The sequence below is a fragment of the Erythranthe guttata genome, chromosome 9 (genome assembly GCF_056151865.1).
Source record: "Erythranthe guttata isolate IM_541 chromosome 9, IM_541, whole genome shotgun sequence".
Lineage (NCBI taxonomy): Eukaryota > Viridiplantae > Streptophyta > Magnoliopsida > Lamiales > Phrymaceae > Erythranthe > Erythranthe guttata.
Genome location: NC_142541.1, coordinates 14,831,043 through 14,849,877, shown reverse-complemented (window position 1 = coordinate 14,849,877; position 18,835 = coordinate 14,831,043). Strand labels below are relative to the sequence as shown.

Genomic DNA, 18,835 nt, shown 5'->3' with positions numbered 1-18,835 from the left:
ATTAGTCATGAGTTAATACAACTAACCAAATGATATGACTAATAACATTCATCATGTTTTTAATCACAGTATTAAGTATCTCATCCCACCCCTATTATCACGTCAATCAAACCAAAGAGGCCCTAGATAGATGATAATCGTTAATTTTCATACACTCGTATTAATATGTAGATATATAGTAAAAATATGTTTGATGAAGATTTTACCGAGTGTAGCATTGATTTGACCGGTTATTACCCCAAACAAACAAATAAAAACTACTAAATGCCACTCAAATACAACTTCTAATCTTATATATAAAAAAAACAAATGTTGGGCAACCCTAAAAAATTATAATGGTATTTCTGTAATTATTTATTTTATAATATTTTTTTTCCTCTACTAATTTGTAACTATAATTTATAACAATTATCAATCTCCGATTTTTCATCAATATATCTCAAATCTTAAGAGATAAAGATAGAAATACGATTTTTTAAATTTTAATCTATATAATTGGATTATAAATCTTAATATGTAAGATTTAAATAAACCAATGTTCTATAAACTATGAATAATAAATACTACATTATTAAATTTTACTATGTTAGTGTACGATATTTTCTTATTATGTATTAAATTGATTATTTTTTTCATTCTTAAAATAATAAAATATGAATAATACTACATTATTAAAATTTACTGTGTTAGTGTACGATATTTTCTTATTATATATTAAATTGATTATTTTTTTATTTTTAAAATAATATCCCGTGCATCGCAGGGGAAAAAAAATACTAGTTAGGAACTAATAGGAGTATTAAATTAGGAGTCAATGAAGACAACTAATTAGAAACTATTTGAATTTTTTGAGTAAGAACTTTTTAACATAAATCACATACACCAAAAAATTTAAAAATTAATACAAAATTCGATCTAAAGAACCGAATTTCGTACTAATTAAATAATTATTTAATCAATATATAATATAATTCCAGCTAATTCAAATTAGGTAACCAAACGACATCTAAATTGAATGAAAAGTATAATTATTAATCAGATATTAATTGTTTTTTTTAAAAGGAGCTACTAATTTATATGGGCTAGTAAAAAATTGCTAAGGGGATACTAGTTAGGAATTAATATGGGCGGGCCAACTGTAAACGGGCCCATTATCCAATACGGGCCGAAAATCGAATACGGGCTGAAAATTCAGAAGCCCAATTTTACTGCCCAAATCACATCTTATAATTGATTTTTAATTTTTTCAATTTTATCTGAAAGAACTAATCAATTTTCTACGGATCTCATACGCGCGAGAGAGAGAGAGAAAGAAGAGAGAGAGAGAGAGAGAGAGAGAGGAGAGAGAAGTTGTGGAAGGGAAGAAGTTGTTGTACACCACGATGGCGACGTCATCGAGTTCATGGTCTCGAGCTTTAGTTCAGATCTCACCGTACACCTTCGCCTCCATCGGAATCGCACTGTCAATCGGCGTTTCTGTCCTCGGCGCTGCGTGGTATTTTCCTCGAACGCCGTGCTTCTAAATTCGTGTTTTTTTTTTGCTTGATTATGTCGCCTGATTTTGTTTTGACTTTGTCGGAATTTTTCAGGGGGATATATATCACCGGGAGCAGTTTGATCGGTGCTGCCATCAAAGCTCCTCGCATTACTTCCAAAAACCTAATCAGGTACTTTTTTTTTTCAAATCTGAGTTGTTTTAGATTTTCGTTTTGTTTTGTATATGCTTAATTATTGTAGCTATTGCTTAATTATTGTTATTATCTTAATTAATTTTGCTTGATTTATTATACTTCGGCTTCAGTTTAGTTTGATTTAGATTATATAGGGATTATATTTGTGTTATCTGATATTAAATCATCAATTAATCTAGAATTAATCGAGAATCTGATATGGGGGTTAAGTGGAGTTCGTAAATACTGAAGTCCACCGTAAAATTTATCGAGAGTTTGAAGGGAAATGTGTCTGTTTGTGGAGGTGAAAAAGGTGAAATTCAATGAATCTACTAGACAATAATTTTAACAGTGTTTAAGAGAAAATGTGAAGGTTAAGAGAAGTAGTTTTAAAAATACGGAAGCGCGAAACTTAAGGATACGAGAAATACGTAGATGACCTATTTTCTTGCTTAAATTGGGAGCTGTGATATTGTTCCTGCTTGGGCTGTCTCTTATGCAACTATATGTATGGAATGTATATATAGGATTTATTTACCTCGTACTCTCAGAAAGTTGAGTCGCTAAGTATCGGAGTTGATGCACTTGTTATCTTGCCCATCCATTTTTTTTTCCTTTTCGTTTTTCAATTTTCATTTCTTTGATGTGGGCATACGTCCAAATCCTTAACTATGATGGATAAAACATGAAGCATTAAAACGAAACTTTAGAAGAAAATATTAGTTGTTTTTGTGATGGGGGCCCCTTGTAGAGTCTCTCTGATCTTTTTAATACAATGCTTTTCTTATCAGCAAAAAAAAAAACCGAAACTTCAGAAGAAAAACTTGTCTTTTGATGCTAGAAATTCGCTGTATTGAAAATCAACTGTGGCCATCGAACTAGGATTGCAGTAAATATTAGCTGTATGGAACAAAATATATGCTTAAACACTCTTGTACTTCAAAGATGTATTGAAAAGTGTGTAATGATGTTTGTTGGACTTCTCAAATCATTTTAGATCTTTAATCTCCGTTTTGAATCTAGAATTTAGTGGCGTAAAATCTAGAAAAAACTAAAATTGAAACGCCTTGAATATGACTGATCATGAAAACAGTGAAACGAATGTCATAATTACGGCTCTATACTTGTAAAAGCATTTCCATTGTGTTTTCTTCGAAAATGAATGTTGTTGATACTTGAGCTTGCTTTACTTGAACCGTAGGTTCAAAAATAGCTTTAAAGTTTTTGAGCAATAACAACACAACCATCTTGTTTTATGGGCATCTTAGGATGTATAACAAAAATAATATCTGACCGTTGGTTTTCCCAGATAATTGATGAGCATATTGTAGCTTCTAAAATCATCTTGAAAGTAGCCGGGAAAAAAAAGCATTTCTTATTATTCATTATGTCTTGTAAAACGTGTCTAACCCTATGAATTCGTCCTTCTCACAGTGTGATTTTCTGTGAGGCTGTGGCTATATACGGAGTCATTGTTGCTATCATTCTTCAGACAAAGCTCGAGAGTGTGCCGTCTTCCAGGATTTACGACCCAGAATCACTCAGAGCAGGCTACGCTATATTTGCATCTGGAATTATTGTCGGCTTTGCAAATCTCGTCTGTGGGTGAGTTTTAACTATTAATTTTATTTTTTCTTCCAAGATATCCGACCACTGCTATTATTTATTATTAATTTTTTTTCTTTTCGAAAAGGCTATGTGTTGGAATAATAGGAAGCAGCTGCGCTTTGTCAGACGCACAAAACTCGACTCTTTTTGTTAAGATCCTCGTTATTGAGATCTTCGGCAGTGCGCTCGGGCTGTTTGGTGTCATTGTAGGCATTATTATGTCTGCTCAAGCAACTTGGCCATCCAAGTAAGTGCCTCCACACACACACAAGGTGAATTCCATGTTATTGATATCGAGTGCTTGTGATGCTTTATTTTCATCTTTTTTTTTTCTCTTTCTACTCTAGTCGGTTTTTGTATTCTTTTTATGTTTATTTTTGTTGCTGTTATGCAATCTGGATGTGATGAAATTTGGTGAGAAAAGGGGAAGGAACCAAAACACCAATCATTTATGATATGGGCTCTGTATGTATTTTCCGCTTCCGATTAATAAATTTTTTGTCCATTAATTTAAGTACCCTTATACGTCTATTCCGTCGACAAGGGGTGTTATAACATTATTTTTCGGGTATATTACTGTAAGACTAAATTAATAAAACTGTCCTTGTTTGTGTAATTACATGTACCACTAAGTTATGCCACCATCTTCACTTCTTCCCTCAAATTTTTTTTGTTCTCTCTAAATAGTGATCCTAAATAGTTCGAGATTTACGTGTGAATAGTCATGGTAATGTAGATAGTTAGTTTTTGTAGGGTTTTCTATCGGACGCTAGAGTGTAAATGTTGAGTAAACTGCAAAAAGTACCCCTGTATAATTTCAAAATAGTAGAAAATTCACTGTCAGAAATAATGTAGCACAAAAAAAACCCTGTGAAATTATTAAGGCGGAACCCCCTTGGTGCACTTTTGTGTGGCGCACTCGCTGGATCAATGTGCAACCGGTAATCGATTTTAAGACCTAAAATGATAGAATTGCCCATCTAATCCCCATTTTCGTACCTTTAATTCCAGCCAGCCCCCTCTATATTATGTTATTTTAATTTTATATTATTTTATTACAATGTATATTTGTGTTATTTAAAAAACTTCACGGGGGATTTCTGCTAGTTTATTTATTCTAAGGGTTCTTTCACTATTTCGAAAATGTTATATATTGTGATTTAGCCGGGTGTTTGAAACTTTACAACCTTTTGAAACTCTACACTCGTCACTCGATAAAATTCATCATGTAATCTATTATCGTAGATCTACACATAATCACACGCATACAATTTGTAATTTCATTTCCATAGGAAAGTTACGGGCCCGATAGTTATACATCAACCCAAATCTAATTAAAGCCCGAAAATAAACTGAAACTGAAATCATTTGCAGTTGCATTTTACCAAAATTGGCTTTTGGGCCCGAAAGGCCCATTTACAGACAAACAAATTAGCCCATTACTCTCTCCCAACAAAGTAATTTGATCAATCAAATTAATCCAACAAACAAATGTGACCGTTGCTTTCAAACATGTCAGCCTACCGGCGTAACAGACGCCGCAACACAGGCTGTGTAACAAGACAACACGTGGCGACAAGCGGAGTGGGGGGCGCAGGCTAAGAGTCAGATGTTGGCCCACAGAGGAACGCGACTCCCGTTGTAAGATATGTGGGACCCACCTCCCCGACCATTGATCTCTTCTCTTTCTAACGGTCACGTTTTCTCTGTCAGGCGCTGCCTTTGAATTTTCACATTGAAATAGTTGTAGCTTTATTATAAATATAATTAATAATTAATTCATATAAATAAGTAAAAAAGTAAACTACAGTTCATCTTTTTTTTTTATAATGTTTTATTATAATTTATAATAATAATAAAAATCTAATAATATTAAAAAAAATAACACGAAATCGGCACATGCTCGAGCTCAAACTCGTCAAAACAGCTAGATCTGGTTCGTGCTCAACTCGTTTAAACCCCTACTCAAACAAAAGTTCTCTCCCAACATATGATACTCTTATTTTCACAAAATAGTATTAAGCAAAATTTATGTCATGATTATTACAACAAAATATTATTGACAAATATTTCTCACTAATTACATAATAAATATAAAACAATTCACACATTATCATTATTCCTTAATAAAATCTTTTCGGCATGCTTATATTTTACATAAATCCTTTTATTGAACGAGCAATTTTTTATTTATTTTTTTGAGAATATTTCAAAAAATATTCAAAATGTTAATTTTTGCACAAACTGTGTTGGCACATTTACAAACAAATATCTATGGACTAGTAATTATCAGATTATGGTGCATCGGAAATTGCATATTTGCACAAATTAGAGAACATTCCACGGAATCTAGAAGATTCTGTTGAATTTGATATCATAAGGATGAACGTGTAAAAATATTCATAGTCGATGGGTAATTATAATTATTCAAACATCAAAGTTTTTTTCGTAATTTAACCATATCTGAGGGCAGTTGACAGTAATTTACCAAAAAAAATATAAAATATATTCAAAATGTTAATTTGAAGATAGTCAAAAATCGACACAAAAATTTCTAATTTCTTTCAAAAAAAAAAGAAAAGAAGAAGAAATCGATTCATCAAATACACTGATTCTCAGTTTCTCTCTCACACACAGAGAGACGAATCGAAGAAAAAAATTCGAACTACGACGATAGAGATTCATTCGCTCAAGCTCTACAGAAAACGAGGATCGGAGAAAATCGTTAACGAAATCGCCGGCCGTCGATTCGACGCCGGGATGGCCATTTCTCGCGTGTCTCGTCGGGCTACCGTTTCCGCTCCATATTCCGGTAGGAATTTTGTTTTCATCCACAATCGTATTGCGCGAGGTCCTACTTGAACAATTTTCAATCGATTCATCCGATATTTGAGTTGGTTGTTGGAAAATTCACAAAAAAAAAAATTAAGATGGTCGTCGTGAAGGGCAGTTGGTGGTTGGAGAAAGTGCGGAGGGGTGTGCGGACGGTGTATTTCATGGTGGTGATGGTGGCGTCGCTTCTGGTTGTGTCGCTGCCGCTGGTGGTGGCGGCGAGCGACGTCGTTTTGCCTTGTTTGTTGATTCAGAGCTTCGTCTGCGTGAAATGTTACGGTTTTAGGGAGCATTTACAGAGATACGCGTTCAGGAGCTCGCTTGTGGATATTCCCCTTGTTTCCATCGCCAGATCTCTCATCATTACCTGTATGTATTGTTATGCTTACCTACTATTGTTTTCTTATCAATTTTTTTTTCAGTTGAGGTAATATGTTTATTTGCAGTAACCAACCCTATGCTGTTGGGATGATTCGAATAATCTTTACATTACACATATCATACAGCCGAACTGAACTATATGCAATTATCGGGTTTTCGGCATGTTTGAATTAACTATGAACTAATGTTGCGAACATTGATTTGTCTGTCTCGTACTTTGTTGGATTGAAACAGGTGTGTACTCGTTTTGCGACGGACCGGCGTTGTCGCACGGGCCGTATCTAGGAACTGTAACATTTTGCTCTTTAGTTTCGGTATTAGTTCTTTCCTTCAAGGCTTGTGTCTTCACGGTCAATTCTCAACTGGTCGACGAAGCTTCAATTTCTCTTTCGAGAAAAAGGCTCCATCTGAAGAAGTCTTGGGGAATGCCTGTCTTGTTTCTCTCTTCTTTAGTTTTCGCACTGGGGCATATTGTCGTGGCGTATCGTACGAGTTTCAAAGCTCGGAGGAAACTTCTTTTACACCGTGTTGATCCAGAAGCAGTAAGTTCTTGATTTTTTTTAGATATTTGCAGTGGTGATGTCATGTTTTATGCACTGGATTTTTAGCTAATCCAGTTACCTGATTTACCAGGTTCTTTCTTACAAAATGGTGTTCTCGAGTTATCAAAAGGTTCCGAGATCACCCACTCCATCTGCTGGGAAATCTTTCAGAATTGACGGTGAAACAAGGAGAAAAGCACCGGGGTTAGTGCACGATTATGGGCAAGTTCCAGCTAGTTTTCTTTCTGATGTAGACAGTTTATTCATTTCTTGTCAAGGGCTCACGGTTCACTACAAGCTAAGCTTGCCAGGATCGCATTCCCGATCTTTGTCATCCACTCCCTTTTACCAGCCATCAATTAGTGTACCACCGAAACCCCATTATAATATACATAGGAGCATAAGTAATCAATTCTATAACAGCACATCCCCTCTCTATACACCTCTCCTAGCAAGCTCTCCGGCTTCCCCGATAACTGAAGATGTGCCTGTTTTATGCTTAAATGAAAAATTTGAGGAGTATGAGCCGAATATACTTGGGTCTCCACCGATGGAACGAGATATTGAGGCAAATGTACAGTTTGGGATTGTTTTAATCCATGGATTTGGAGGGGGAGTCTTCTCATGGAGAAAAGTGATGGGTGTTTTGGCCAGGCAAGTTGGTTGTGCAGTAGCTGCTTTTGATAGGCCTGGATGGGGTTTTACGTCAAGGCCTCGGCATAAGGATTGGGAGAAAAATCATTTAACTAATCCTTACAAGATTGACAATCAGGTAATTATTTGTACACATTTATAATCTTGTCTATTCGGTTCAAAAGTCAAAATCATATGCTAATTAATACTAAACCATCGATTGCTTATGTTTTTAATTTTCCTTAAGTTCCCGTTTTTCATTATCTCTTTCTTGTCTATTATTGCATAGCACTTATTTGGTTACACCATGAAATATAAGCAAATTGTGGAAATTTTGATCTACATGTCCATGAATATTTTTAACATTGTTCATGATTATGCTTTCAACGTGTTAACCGATCAATGCAGAATGCCGACACATTTTCTTGTGATTCTATCTTATGCACCTAAAAAACGTGGACATGATTTTAGCAACATGAATGATTAATTCCATCTATGTTGACAATTATGATTAACTCAACCTACGTAATACTTGAGGGATCTGTGACACTTGGAAACACAGCCTTTTTGACCTTTTTTATTTGTTTTCCTCGTTCTATTGAGCCTCTATTTCAATAATTTGTCCTGTTTTTCAGGTGGACCTGCTTCTTTCTTTTTGCATGGGAATGGGGTTTTCTTCAGTCGTTCTTGTCGGGCATGACGATGGAGGACTGCTTGCCATGAAGGCTGTGCAAAAACTTCAGTTGTCAGAAAATTTGATGAATGTGAGTTGGCTGCTGAACTAGTATTTTGTTCAACTTGTGAACTATAATTTTTGAGTTAAAGCAAACACATTCTTTATACGTCATGCTCGACTAATTATTTGATTTTGTTTAATTGTTTTGATGCAATATTGAGATTCGTTTTCAAGATTTCACTGTGCTTCATATAACTCCATTATTCTCTTATATTTAATTACGAGAATACGTTTCTTTTTAGTCCAAAACAAATTATTAGAATTGGTTGATCGCTTAAAAGCCAACTCTCGTTTCATATTTCTCAGCTTGAAATAAAGGGGGTCGTATTACTCAATGTAAGCTTGTCAAGAGAATTGGTTCCTGCATTTGCAAGAATACTGCTACGTACTTCGATTGGCAAAAAACACGTGGTGCGCCCTCTCCTTCGAACTGAAATCATCCAAGTCGTGAATCGCCGCGCTTGGTACGACGGAACCAAACTAACCACCGAAGTCTTGAGCCTGTACAAGGTATTATTTTGGTAACACATGAATTCGATATTGTAAAATGCATAAATATTAGGATTTCGGCACATTAAAACATCACACAGAGCACAAACAATACATATACTTTTACATGTGATTCTGAACAAAAAAACATCAGGCCCCGTTGCATGTAGAAGGATGGGACGAAGCACTTCATGAAATCGGGAAACTATCGTACGAAACAGTGTTGCCACCACACTGTGCAGAATTGATGCTTAAAGCAGTTGAAATGTTGCCGGTTTTAGTTATTGCTGGCGATGAAGACGCCCTTGTCCCTCTCAAATCCGTTCAAAACATGGCTTCCAAACTTGTAAATTCTGTAAGTTCTTTTCACTCTCTACACACGTTTACACATCATTTTTGTATAAACTGAGTTCTTGATTAATTTACGATTTATATTGATGTCGTGCAGAGACTGGTTGCAATATCTGGTTGCGGCCATCTCCCACACGAAGAATGCCCCAAGGCATTGCTTGCCGCTATTTCGCCTTTCATTACCAAACTTTTATTAAAATCAGAGTTACAGAGCTAGCAAGAGTTGTTTGTAACCATGATTAAATAGTTTCTCTCTCTCTATTTAGTTTCCCACTTTTCTTGTAAATTATTATCTCAAACGGAGAGACCAAGTTAATCTCTTCTTTTGGGTGTGTTTTTGATTCTTTAGTTCAAAAGGTATCAATTGTTTTAATGCATTTTCCTGACCAAAATTATATGATTTACTAAAAAGTATATAATTATAACAAAAATATATAATTAATTATGACAAATCTTTAATTCCTGCAATTTTCAACACCAAAATAATAAAAAAAAGGTTGGTAGCTAATTAATCAACTGGTATTAATCAAGAAAATAATTCCACCAAAGTAGCTAAAATTCCATCAAATTTTACTTTCGAGACCAAGATAAAACGAACACGACCAACCGACAAGATAAAACTGGCACAACCATTTACGCCACCACACAGGGCCCCACAAAAACTACAACACACAGACGGACACTCCAAAAAAGGAAAAAAAAAATACGACCTCCTATTCATTCTCCGTTGCCTTTTGATTAGTCGGGTTATCGCTGATATCAGCAGTCTTCTTGTCTTCTTGGGCAGAAGAAATATGCACATTCTCAATCTCTCGAGTAATCTCTTCCGAAACATCCTTAACAGTCGAAGAACCCTCTTGCTCTGCATTGTTCGAAGGACCTGTTTGCCATATTCTAATTGTCCCATCTTCAGAACCAGACGCGTAAGATTCGCCACCTGGCGAAAAACGCACGCAGTGAACTGGTCCGTGGTGCCCCTTGTTGCACCCTAAATATGACCAAACAAAAGTTCAATAGAAGTTATTTATTTACTTTACTGAAAGATTAAATACTAGTAGCCATCAAACTTACCAACTTCTTCTCCAGTATGAAAATCAAACACACGAATCCACATGTCTTCTCCACCAGCAATGAACTTGTTGCCGTACTTTGGCTCCAACGAAGCTGACTCCACAACACAGGGCATGTCGTAACTTTTCACCAATCCAAAGCTGTTGAATAAATACTCGATCGTTAAATTTTGTTCGAGCAAGTTATCAGAGAAGCAGATTTACATAGATTGATCGAAATAAAAATTTGACGTACTGATTTGCATCCCAAAACTTAACAGTTGACCCGTCGGCAGTTGTTATATAGCGCCCGTCTTGACTCACTTCGGCACTGGTTACTGAAGACTTTGTCTCGAGTGTCCGAACAATAGTGCCAGTTCTTACATCCCATAACCTAGAGAAATCAGTCCGGACATTATATCAAACATATAAATACAACTGTAAGATATGCATCGAACCTAGACGACATTAAGTGCCGGGAATTAGCAATTAAGTGCCCCAAAGTCTGTATATCGTTCAAAAACATCTCAAAATAGCAGTAGTAAAAGAAACAATGTAAGTTTCGTATTGAGTTGACATACCTCACCCCACCCATATCAGTACACGAACCTAAGATCGTCTGATCACTGTGGAGCCAAGCAATGGTTCTCACAGAACCGGGGGACTTTTCGAGTTCCCTAGGGGGTGCATCAGACCGATTTAAATCAAATACTCGAAGAACTTTTTCCATTCCCCCAGTTAGTAGCAGGTTCGTATCCTGCAAATTAATGAAACAAACTCAATGTCAAAAAGGAATATAGACATAAATAAAATTCCCGTAAAATGTTTCAGACATATGCTACATAGGTAGTACTAACAAGAGCCTGTGTACATGAAATTCACACTTATTACACAGGGAAGCTACAGCATTTTGCGCCTTATGTTACAGCATTGCTACTCGATAAACAGGTGGAAGTTCATAGGATGTTCATAATACTAAAAAAATAGTAAGCTTGGCCAAAGTCGGAAATATATCTGCATTTCTTCAAGAATTCAACCAACAGAGTCCAAAATCAGAATCTTTTTACATAGATCCTTCATAAAATAACAAGTTTTCAAACCTCGTGTTTTGGTAAAATTGAACAGCGGAAATTAGATATTCTTAATTAGTAGGAACTATAATACCATATCGATATTTTTACGGCAAATACAGCCAACATGATTTATGAACGGATGAAGCAGCAAACGAAGAAATTTATCCAATATCAGTAGCAAAGAAATTGATAGGTAGCAAAATCATCAGAAAATACGACTAAAATAAGGGAAGCAGGCATTTAGTACCTCTGAGAAAGCACAAGCACGGACTATGTGTTTGTGCTCAAAAGAATGCAACTCGTCCCCAGTCAATGCATCCCACAATTTCCTGTAGCCAATCAATGCAATCAGACTCAAATATAATCACTGTGTTTAACAGAAATCGGCACTTACGTACATATCTTTACTTGCAATTAATTGGTCAACAAGTAAATGAGAAATACATCGTGCTTCGTCTGAAGCTTTAATTTATTGTTATTACAAACTTAGAAAATTGAGAACTTGAGCACATACGCAGAAAAATCAGCAGATGCAGAGGCAGCACGGATCGCATATTTATCCAGGCAACAACTCCACACTGCGCCTTTATGGCCTTGAAAAGTTCCAATCCAATCTCCAGTCTCTCCGTTTCTCAACATGGGTGTTGAGTCTACAAAGATAAGGGAAGTTCATTAAATTTTAATGTTTATAGCATATACTTTAGTAAAACTTTAATGTTTATAGCATTTGGAGATACACCGTTAACTGTCCATATAAGGTGCTAAGGATAGATATACAGTTCATGCCCAATATGTAAATGATACGGAGGCAACAGTTCGATTCAATTCAGCAGTGAGATATTTGAACCTTGATTACTACATCTACACAAACAACGCACAAAAATAAAATAATATGCCCCAATATAACCTACATTTTGGTTCATAGATATCATCTACATGATGATACATCTCGTGTTTGAAAAAGTTTTAGAGGCTTCATAAAAGCTAACGAACAAATCAAAGTTCGTGAACTAATTGGAAAAGACAGCAAATTTCGTATATACAGTCACTTTAGCCTTCTCCGTGACTTCCGTTTTCGAAGTCACTTGCAACAACATAGTCCAAGAATCAGACTAAATATCTAAACAACTGCATATACACGTAGGCCTCATTCGGTTGCCAAGATAAGATTAAATAATCTAATGAAAACCCAATTATTTTATTGAACCCGGGACGTCCAACAAAAAAATCCCTCTAAAAGGCAAGATAAGACGGGCCGACCCGATAAGTTATTGGGGATACCAAAACACCAAACAAAGTCCAATTATTTAGTTAGTTAATAATGGTTAATCTCCCAACCAAACGAGGCCGTAGTGTGAAGTTATTCAAACGGGGTTTATCTTATAAGTGAACATAATTCACATAAACGAGGCGAAGCATTCGATTTTTCACCTAGCCACACTAGCATCAACAGTGATCAAGATAATTCCAATTATGGATACTCGAAACAAACCCAAGAAGACAACAACAATGCCACCATTAAACAACAACAACAATTAAAAAAAAACATTTAATCGAAAAATACGAACACTCACCCTTGCTTGCACTAACAAGGAAGAAACCATCCGGTGTTACGGGGCTGTAGAACAAATCGACAACTGGACGAGAATGCCCATGGCAAACCAATGGAGCTATAACCTTCTTCTTATCCATTTTCTTCAACTCCTTTAGATATTAACCCAAATAGAAGAATTTTTATTTTGCTACTGAATATACACGAAGAAAAAACCCTTTGTCCCTAATCCCAGTTCAGAATTCAAGCGCTCAAAAATTCAATCTTAAATTTTGACAAATTACGCCCAATTGCCGGAGGAAAAAAAAAAGATAAAATCAATTCGAAAATTCTATTTTTTTTCGTATTTGTGAGAATTACAGAGTGAAAATGAAAAAAATCAAAACAAAAAATCTACAGATCAGAAAAATATATGTAAGAAGATAACACCAAATATTTATATGGTTGTATTGTATTGTATAGGTTGTGGCGGCAACGAACACAGGTGGGAAACCCTAATTTTTTACTTTTTTTTTCTTTTTTGAGGAAAATTGACGATCAATTTAATATTCTGCGCGGATCCACACCTCCTAACCCTAAACAGATCAAAATGTATTCTTGATTTTTTTGGTAGAAGATGAAAAATAGAATCTAGGGAAAAACTAGAAACTCCTCCATGGGTGCAAAACTGGGACTATAGGGCTAGGCACAACAAGGTTGGAGACAATGCCCTAACCTTATTTATATACGCGGTGTCCATTTCTTTTTGCAATCGAAGATCCTCCATCTTTGTGGAAATTGTACGGTTGCCCCCCTTTTTGGAAATTATGAAATTGCATGTGCAAATGAATCGAGTCGAGCCGAGCCGACTCATATTAGTCAAACTTGCTTTATAAATAAAAATCGGTCTTTGAAAATTATGTTTGGGTTTGGGTTGTGTCGAGCTTCGATTGAACTGGACACTAATTGAACTTGATTGTCTTGTTTTAACTCGAGTCGAGTTTCGTATTATGTTGTATGCTAGCAAAATTTTAGCAATCGATCTTGAATACGATATCGAACAAGTACAACTTGATGATTGTCTTGTTTTAACTGAAATAGAGTTTCGTATTTTGCTATTAGTGAAATTTTAGCAATCGATTATCGATCTTGAATATTATGCGTAATGTGATTGAATATTACAAAGAAATTTATGACAAATTACTCCTACCGCTGCATTACATATACTTTGTAATTACATATAGACCCCTACACTTTAGAAAACTACACATACATCTATTGTACGACACCCTTGACCAAATATTCCGTAAATTTCATTGTCCTTCCAGAAAGTTAGATCTAACTACATATAGACCCCTAATGTTTTAAAATATTACAAAAACACATCCTAATGTTTATCTTTTAATTAAAAATTTGTTTAATTTCTTACATAATATTTTATTTTATTAAAATATTATTTGGAAGGAAAGTCATAATAAATAATTATTATTGAAATAATGTTATGCTTTTGTATGTATTAATAATTAGGGTAAATTACAACAACCCCCGATGTATGGTCAATTTACGAAAAACCCCCTATTGTTTGGATAATTACATCTACTCATCAATTATGATTTTTTCTTACACCTCCACCGTTATGGTGTCATATTCAACATTATTATCTAAATATCGTGGAATTTGCTCCAATTTGTACTCGTTTTGTGTAAAAATACAATTTCTGATGCACCACAATCTGATATATTCAAGCCAAAAAACACATATTATGATCATCTTGCTTCAAAATGTGAAGTTCGAATGGGATGAAACGGGTACAAAAGTGATAATATTCCATATAATCTCGAAGATTCCACTAAATTTGAAACCGCAAGGGTGGACGTGTAAGAAAATTTATAGTTGAGGGGTGGTTGTAATTACCCAAACAGGAGGGGTTCATAATTCGACCATACCTCAGGGGTTTGGTTATAATTTACCCTAATAATTATAAATATGGGAATTTTTATTATTTTAAAAATGAAATTGGAATATACAGTTCAAATAGAGAGAGATAAAAGGAAAGCTAAATTGAAACTCAGGTAGGAAGCGAAGAAATTTGATAACCTTGGAAACTTGGGGAAGACGAAAGCCAGTTATTCTACGGTTGATTCAGAAACCTACACCGGAGGATTGCAGGGTAGAAATGGCGACCGCGGCGGTAGAGAATCGGCAGGTGGAGGATCCGACGGCGCACCGCCAACAAGGCGGCGGCGCCGGTGGCGGGGAAGGGCTCCGGCAATATTATCAGCAGAGGATACAGGATATGCAGCTGCTTGCCCGTCAGAAAAACCACGATCTCCAGCGCCTCGAAGCCCAGCGCAACAACCTCAATGCTCGAGGTTTTTAAATTAATTTTTTTTTTCTTCTTACGCTTCCTTTTTTCATTAAATTGGATTGAGGATTGTGTACTGTGTATTTTGTTTAAATTATTCGAATTGCAGAAATTGGAAGCAATTTCCCTTTATTTATTTCGCGTATGGTTGTCGATTGTTGAAATTAGGATTTAAGTGATGAGTGCTTAGGGTTTATTTGGGGTTTCTGTAGAAAGGTTCTGTTTATCTGTTTCTCTATAGGAATTGAGTTAAAAACTTACTCTGGCATGCTTGAGCTTATTTACTTTCGGTTATCTTTCTCGGGGGTGGGTGGTTGTGGTTCTCTACTTTTGGATTAAAGAATTTCGCCTTTTCGTGTCATTATTTTCTAGTAGTATTGGATATTGATTAATGGAATAAAGGATTTCGAGGATGGCAGATTTGAACTGACTAAAGTTGTACGATTCTGTCGATTCATTATTGATTATGAAAAATATCAAGCTAAAGTTTTGTGTCCTATACCTATATCGAGAAGCTTCATTTTATTGCCGTGGATCGGATATTCTTCTAATAATAAAATTAGTTGTCCGATGGTTCAGTTAGATCGTTGAAAGAAGAGTTGCAGCTCCTCCAAGAACCCGGATCGTACGTTGGTGAAGTTGTTAAAGTCATGGGAAAATCAAAGGTCCTCGTCAAGGTAACTTGGCCATTTCTGTTTCTAACAGTATTCATTTAACCTTTTGTGGTTTGTGTGTTTATTCATCCCTATAAAATACGTGTGTCTTCAGTGTGAGAACCTCATTATATGCATATATATGTATGTTTTCAATGCGAGAATCTCATTATACACACATATGTATACCCTTATATACATCTAAGGCGTCTCTCACTCCCTCTCTCCCCCAGTTGGGTGGGGTCGAAATATGATTATTTTTCCGATGGATATTTTCAGATACTGTTTTTGAGTAATCTAAAGGGAGATAACGTATTTAAAATGCATTAGGAAACATTTTAGTTAATACTGATATTGGATTCTTGCTAGCTAAATCAGAGGCTCTAGTTTCTCGGCCATAAGACACTAAGCATTTGTCTTTTTGTGCTATCTTCTGCTTAGGTACATCCTGAAGGGAAATATGTTGTCGACATTGATAAGAGCATTGACATCACCAAAATCACTCCTTCAACAAGAGTTGCTTTACGTAACGATAGCTATGTGCTTCACTTGGTTCTGCCGAGTAAAGTTGATCCATTGGTCAATCTTATGAAAGTAGAAAAAGTTCCAGACTCTACTTATGACATGATTGGTGGTCTTGACCAGCAAATCAAAGAGATAAAGGAGGTATATATATATATATATATATATATATATATATATATATATATATATATATATATATATATATATATATATATATATATATATATATATATATATATATATATATATATATATATCTTGGACTTCTTTCACAATTTTCGGAATTGCTGGAGCTATGATGTTACGTAATACTTGAAATCCCGTTTCATCTGCACAAAGTCCATCATCTTCATTTCGATGTTCTCTTATGTATTATAGGTGATCGAGCTTCCAATCAAACATCCTGAATTGTTTGAGAGTCTTGGAATAGCTCAACCCAAGGTAATGTCGTCAATATTATGTAATGTAGCCTTTATTTCTTTGTTTTGGAAAGTAGTTCTAATCTTTTTATACCCTTGATATACTGAAGGGAGTCTTGCTATATGGGCCACCCGGGACAGGTAAAACACTGCTTGCTAGGGCAGTGGCCCACCACACTGACTGCACTTTTATCCGAGTCTCGGGTTCTGAATTAGTTCAGAAGTACATTGGAGAAGGCTCTAGAATGGTTAGAGAACTTTTTGTGATGGCAAGGTTAGTCGTTTTTATTTCGAGCATATGCATATATGATTTATTTGAAATGTACGTGTCGTCTTTTCTTTTTCCTTGGAAAGCACTTAACGACGTCATTTTGACAGAGAGCATGCTCCGTCGATTATCTTCATGGATGAAATTGATAGCATAGGATCTGCCCGAATGGAATCTGGAAGCGGCAATGGGGATAGTGAAGTTCAGCGAACTATGCTCGAACTTCTCAATCAGCTTGATGGTTTTGAAGCATCTAATAAGATAAAAGTATGCAATGAACCTCCTGCTTTCACTTGTTTCAGCTATCGAAATTCTTAATTTTTGACATAACTGTTCTAGAAACTAGATTGAAATTTTATGTATGACTGGCTTGCACAGGTGCTGATGGCTACCAATAGGATCGACATTCTCGATCAGGCACTTCTTAGGCCAGGAAGAATTGACAGGAAAATTGAGTTCCCAAATCCCAATGAAGATGTATGCTACTTGTGTTCATCAATTAATCTCCTTTGTATTCCACCCCTTCCTACTTGTCTAACTTTTTAGAATTATTTCAGTCTCGATTTGACATCTTGAAAATTCACTCGAGGAGAATGAATTTGATGTGAGGGATTGATCTGAAGAAGATAGCTGAAAAAATGAATGGAGCATCTGGTGCAGAACTCAAGGTATGCCTTGCTTTTTTGTTCCCCTAATCGAGTTATGTAGTTGTGTTACTCCCGGCACCCTATAATTCTTCTCAAAGTGGTGGATTTTAAACCCTTCTCGTTTGGAGTCATTTTAAATCCGTTTCATTTCTAACCATTCAGTCCGTATGGATCTAATGTATGCCAATAACGCGACATGGAATTGGGTTACATAAACGTTATTATATAAATAATCCATAACGAACAAAAAGAACGAGAATCTGTTTCCATGAAACAAGTCTTGAAGTTTTGTGTATTTCTTTCTTTCGGCAGGCGGTCTGCACAGAAGCAGGAATGTTTGCTCTGAGAGAAAGGAGAGTTCATGTGACTCAAGAAGATTTCGAGATGGCTGTTGCCAAAGTCATGAAGAAGGAAACCGAGAAAAATATGTCATTGAGGAAACTTTGGAAGTAGACTTATATATACACACATACATACGTATATCTCGCAAGTTAAATCTCTGTTTTTTAACGTGGGCGGGTTTACGAACAATGTGTGCACCCAGGTAGAACATAAAATGTTCCCACGCTTGAGAGCTTGTATGTTCTCATGAACTCGGGCGGGTTTGTTATTTTCGTGGGAAGAAGCTATCGAGTTCTGTTCATTGAAATGCTGTTATTATTCCGCTTCATAAGTCTCCAAACTTTTGAAAACAGCACGAATAAACACACGTTATTTAAGAAAGAAAGAAAAAGCAATTAGCACTAATTAGGATTAGTTTCCCGGTTAGAGGTCATAATCTTGATTAATTTATGTTTTGGGCCATTAGCTGTTGGCCCAATATGGAAAAGCAATTAGTGGGCCCACTTAGGTATATCAAATACAATATCTAATTTAATACAATTGCTAGGGATTTTCCTTGTGGATTTTGAATTTATGGAAAAAAGTTTGGGTGAATTACACATGCACCACTAAGGTATGCTAAAATAACTTTTAAGTCCTTATAATATTGATAATTACAATCACCCCTAAAATATTTCAACCATAATATAATAATGCATTGGATAAGTTATGCGGTTAGGGT

General features: G+C 35.6%; 4 protein-coding genes across 4 annotated transcripts; 3 read left to right on the top strand and 1 right to left on the bottom strand.

Moving 5' to 3' along the window:
* The first annotated feature begins 1,195 nt into the window (after positions 1–1,195).
* LOC105975981 (V-type proton ATPase subunit c''2) lies at positions 1,196–3,787 on the top strand. The gene is made up of 4 exons (XM_013001249.2): positions 1,196–1,495; positions 1,590–1,667; positions 3,105–3,275; positions 3,364–3,787. The coding sequence occupies exons 1-4, from the start codon at positions 1,383–1,385 to the stop codon at positions 3,527–3,529; spliced, it is 528 nt and encodes a 175-aa protein (XP_012856703.1). The 5' UTR covers positions 1,196–1,382; the 3' UTR covers positions 3,530–3,787.
* Positions 3,788–5,680: 1,893 nt separating this feature from the next.
* LOC105975761 (uncharacterized) lies at positions 5,681–9,619 on the top strand. The gene is made up of 7 exons (XM_013000989.2): positions 5,681–6,479; positions 6,726–7,033; positions 7,125–7,805; positions 8,302–8,430; positions 8,709–8,912; positions 9,046–9,246; positions 9,340–9,619. Exons 1-7 carry the CDS (start codon positions 6,209–6,211, stop codon positions 9,457–9,459), a joined length of 1,914 nt encoding a protein of 637 aa, XP_012856443.2. The 5' UTR covers positions 5,681–6,208; the 3' UTR covers positions 9,460–9,619.
* Positions 9,620–9,739: 120 nt separating this feature from the next.
* LOC105975762 (uncharacterized) lies at positions 9,740–13,738 on the bottom strand. The gene is made up of 7 exons (XM_013000990.2): positions 12,939–13,738; positions 11,879–12,014; positions 11,612–11,693; positions 10,873–11,048; positions 10,548–10,685; positions 10,314–10,453; positions 9,740–10,230 (listed from the first exon to the last, which is right to left on the bottom strand). The coding sequence occupies exons 1-7, from the start codon at positions 13,054–13,056 to the stop codon at positions 9,956–9,958; spliced, it is 1,065 nt and encodes a 354-aa protein (XP_012856444.2). The 5' UTR covers positions 13,057–13,738; the 3' UTR covers positions 9,740–9,955.
* Positions 13,739–14,901: 1,163 nt separating this feature from the next.
* LOC105976057 (26S proteasome regulatory subunit 8 homolog A) lies at positions 14,902–18,421 on the top strand. Its single transcript, XM_088823057.1, is given in 10 exon segments — positions 14,902–15,267; positions 15,840–15,937; positions 16,355–16,579; positions 16,817–16,879; positions 16,968–17,131; positions 17,236–17,392; positions 17,504–17,602; positions 17,683–17,793; positions 18,085–18,198; positions 18,201–18,421. Coding segments are annotated over 10 exon segments (1,347 nt in total). The 5' UTR covers positions 14,902–15,071; the 3' UTR covers positions 18,321–18,421.
* The last annotated feature ends 414 nt before the right edge of the window (positions 18,422–18,835 follow it).